Below are 3,291 nucleotides of genomic sequence, written 5' to 3' on the forward strand. Positions count from 1 at the left end.
AAATTGTGGGTGCTTCGCATCCCATTTGTCAGTCTCAAAACGGCCAATCTCATATTCATGGGACGTCTATGTACAGTACAGGTGTGTTAATTTGGAACTGTGTACAAATTGCGATACCTCACTGCCCATCCGTGTCTTAGATCGAAAGCAATCCTCTTATCGTACTTTTATTTCACGCCTATCTTTAAAGTGGTAATACCAATGGTACTTACTTGCAGGTGGAGCTCTTTATCTAACTGGCTGATCCCTTGAGCAAGCTTTGCTAATTGTTCAGCAATAATAGCCTGGTGAATTGATTGGGAGGTATAGGCCTTGACGTCAAAGTCTTCCCGCAAAAAGTCTGCATAACATTCTGAAAGAAACAAAAGAAAGAAAAGTTGGCTTCCTTTTGCTCAGAGAATAACAACAACAACAACAACAACAACAACAATAATAGTTGAAAGGGATCTTGGAGATCATCTAGTCCAATCTCCTGCTCAGGCAGGAAACCCTATACCATTTCAGACAAATGGCTGTCCAGTCTCTTCTTAAAGACTTCCAGGGTTGGAGCATTCACCGCTTCTGGAGGCAGGTTGTTCCACTGGTTAATTGTTCTCACTGTCAGGAAGTTTCTCCTTAGTTCCAGGTTGCTTCTCTCCTTGATTAGTTTCCACCCGTTGCTTCTTGTCCTGCCTTCAGGCGCTTTGGAAAATAGCTTGACTGCCTCTTCTTTGGGGCAGCCCCTGAGATACTGGAAGGCTGCTATCACGTCACTCTAACTAATAAGGTGACCAATCGTCCTCCTTTAGGGAGGACAGTCCTTCTTTTGTAAGTTCTTCCTCTCTCGAAAATTGTCCTCCTACATGTCCTCCTTTTCGATATTTGAAGACTAATCTGTAAATCTCCATATTCGATCGATGCCGATCCGATCCGTTGCGTGTGATGTGACGTATTTGTATTTGACATGACAATTCGTCAAGGCTCGGTACAGTGCGGCGAGACGCGATTATGAGACGCATGCGCTCCGCACAGGAGAATTGTTTTGAGAGAGTGCGCCGCGCGCAAGAGTGCGCCGCACGCAAGTGGCTTTGTTTACTTCTTACCGAAACACGACATGGCACACACGCACGCATTAGACTCACTTTTTTTTCTTCAATTTATTTGTGTCCTCCTTCTCATTGTAAAAAAGTTGGTCACCTTAAACTAAGGCAAAGACTGTCTGAATAATTTCCTTGTCGCTTTAGATTGTTTTGGTTTTCAGTCATGCTTCTCGCCTCGTCTCTTGGGGAATCGATCTGGCATAACTCCACCAAAGACATCTTTTTTACCCTCTATACTTCAGGAGGGGCTCAAAGTGGCTCTCCTCAGTGGTGAAACTGAATTAGGAACATGAAGCACAGAGATGCAATCCTACAAGGGGCTTCAATTTTTAGGGGCTGCAACAAATAGTACCACGGAGAGAGTTGGCTATGCAGTGTTGGCCAAGCTTAGCCACTTGAAGACAGGTGGCCTTCAACTCCCAGAATTCCCCACGGCACTGAGGTCCAAGCTTCAAATGACTTCAACTCCCAGAAATCCCAACTGCATTGCACGGACTCCATTTGTAATGCATTGACTGCATGGCATGGCAGCGGCCAGCAATGCTGGCTGGGGAATTCTGGGAGTTGAAGTCCACCCGTCTTCAAGCGGCCCAGCTTGGCCAACACCCCAATAGAAGGACTGCAAGCAACTAAGGCAGGGGTGGGGAACCTTGGCTCTTTTATGACTCGTGGACTTCAACTCCCAGAATTCCTCAGCCAGCCACGCTGAGGGGAAAGGGGGAGGGTTCCAAGCTGAGCCATGCTGGCTCAGGAATTCTGGGAGTTGAAGTCCACCAGTCATGAGGGGGCCATAGTTCCCCCATGCTGGCTCAGGAATTCTGGGAGTTGAAGTCCACGAATCATAAAGCGACCTAGGCCTAGACCAGAGGTAGGCAACCTCGGCTCTTTTATGACTCGTGGACTTCAACTCCCAGAATTCCTGAGCCAGCCATGCTGAGGGGAAAGGGGGAGGGTTCCAAGCTGAGCCATGCTGGCTCAGGAATTCTGGGAGTTGAAGTCCAGTAATCTTTCTCAACGTCAGAACATTGGGTTAAACCAAGGGGAGGCAACCTTGGCTCTTTTATGACTCGTGGACTTCAACTCCCAGAATTCCTGAGCCAGCATGGCTCAGCTTGGAAACCTCTCCCTTTCCCCTCAGCGTGGCTGGCTGAGGAATTCTGGGAGTTGAAGTCCACGAGTCATAAAAGTGCCAAGGTTGCCTATCCCTGTCCTGGGGAATCTCTGCTGCCACCTAGCGATGCCCAGAGAGATTTGCAGCCCCCTAGGCAAGTAATTAATGCCAGGGAACCCACGGGGTCTTTGGGGGGGCGGGGGGGATAAAAAGTAATTAAAACCCCGCCAACAACCAGGGCAGACCCTTCCCCTCGCCCCCCTCCCCCGTCTTTCTTCCTCACCATCTCCCAGGAGCTCCCCAGTCCGCGGCTCGGAAAGGGCGGCCGTGCCCGTCTCCGGAGTACTTTTCAGTCCTTCCATGCTGGCACCAGAAGAACAGCTGCGCCGTGACGACATCAAAGGGCGCCGCCCGCTCCGTCGCGCGTAGCATCGGCCATAGAGATTGTAAAGGTTAGACGTGCCACACGCATGTCTACTCCCCCCCCACCCCCCAAGACTTCTTTTCTGATTCGCTCCCTATAAGTGAACTTATTCGATTTTCCCCAAAAGACAACTTTGTAACATCAATGTCAAGAACGTAAAGCTATTTAAAGCAAATATGGGGGGTTAGGAAAAGACTGCCAATTTCCATAAACTTCAGTCATTCCCATTGGTGGGTCAGTCTAAGGTTTCTGGATCCCTAAGAACAAATCTTCTATGCAATCTATGGAGACTTTATTGCTGCAATAAAATCTTCCTCAATTCCGGGAAAAGGACTCGGAGCAAGAATAGTTTGCTTTGGGATCCTTCCGGGATGCTTTTCTACTTCCCTGTCAGGGTTATAAAAGGGTATAAAAGGCACAAACACTGGATGGCAGAAAGATTTAGAGGGCTGACGGCTCTTTGCTGTCCTCCAGTGGCTATTTGGGTTTAATAATAATAATGATAAAGTTGGAAGGGATCTTGGAGGTCATCTAGTCCAACCCCCTGCTCAGGCAGGAAACCCTATACCATTCCAACTTCTTTATTATTATTATTATTATTATTATTATTATTATTATTATTATTATTATTATTATTATTATTATTATTATTATTATTATTATTATTATTATTATTA

At 47.0% G+C, this 3,291-nt stretch overlaps 1 protein-coding gene across 1 annotated transcript in view; it reads right to left on the reverse strand.

The window, feature by feature from the left end:
* Nucleotides 1-2,566, reverse strand: part of LOC107298713 (conserved oligomeric Golgi complex subunit 5-like) — a 15,759-nt gene extending 13,193 nt beyond the window's left edge. Inside the window, exons 1-2 of the mRNA XM_015828090.1 lie at nt 2,474-2,566; nt 213-352 (exon numbers count right to left, since the gene is read on the reverse strand). Coding sequence (XP_015683576.1) covers nt 213-352; nt 2,474-2,552 — 219 coding nt within the window. The 5' untranslated portion in view covers nt 2,553-2,566. The remainder of the gene's footprint in view (nt 1-212; nt 353-2,473) is intronic.
* Between the last annotated feature and the right edge of the window lie 725 nt (nt 2,567-3,291).

Source organism: Protobothrops mucrosquamatus, unplaced genomic scaffold (assembly GCF_001527695.2).
Source record: "Protobothrops mucrosquamatus isolate PMUCROS unplaced genomic scaffold, P.Mucros_1.0 scaffold4219, whole genome shotgun sequence".
Taxonomy (NCBI): Eukaryota; Metazoa; Chordata; class Lepidosauria; order Squamata; family Viperidae; genus Protobothrops; species Protobothrops mucrosquamatus.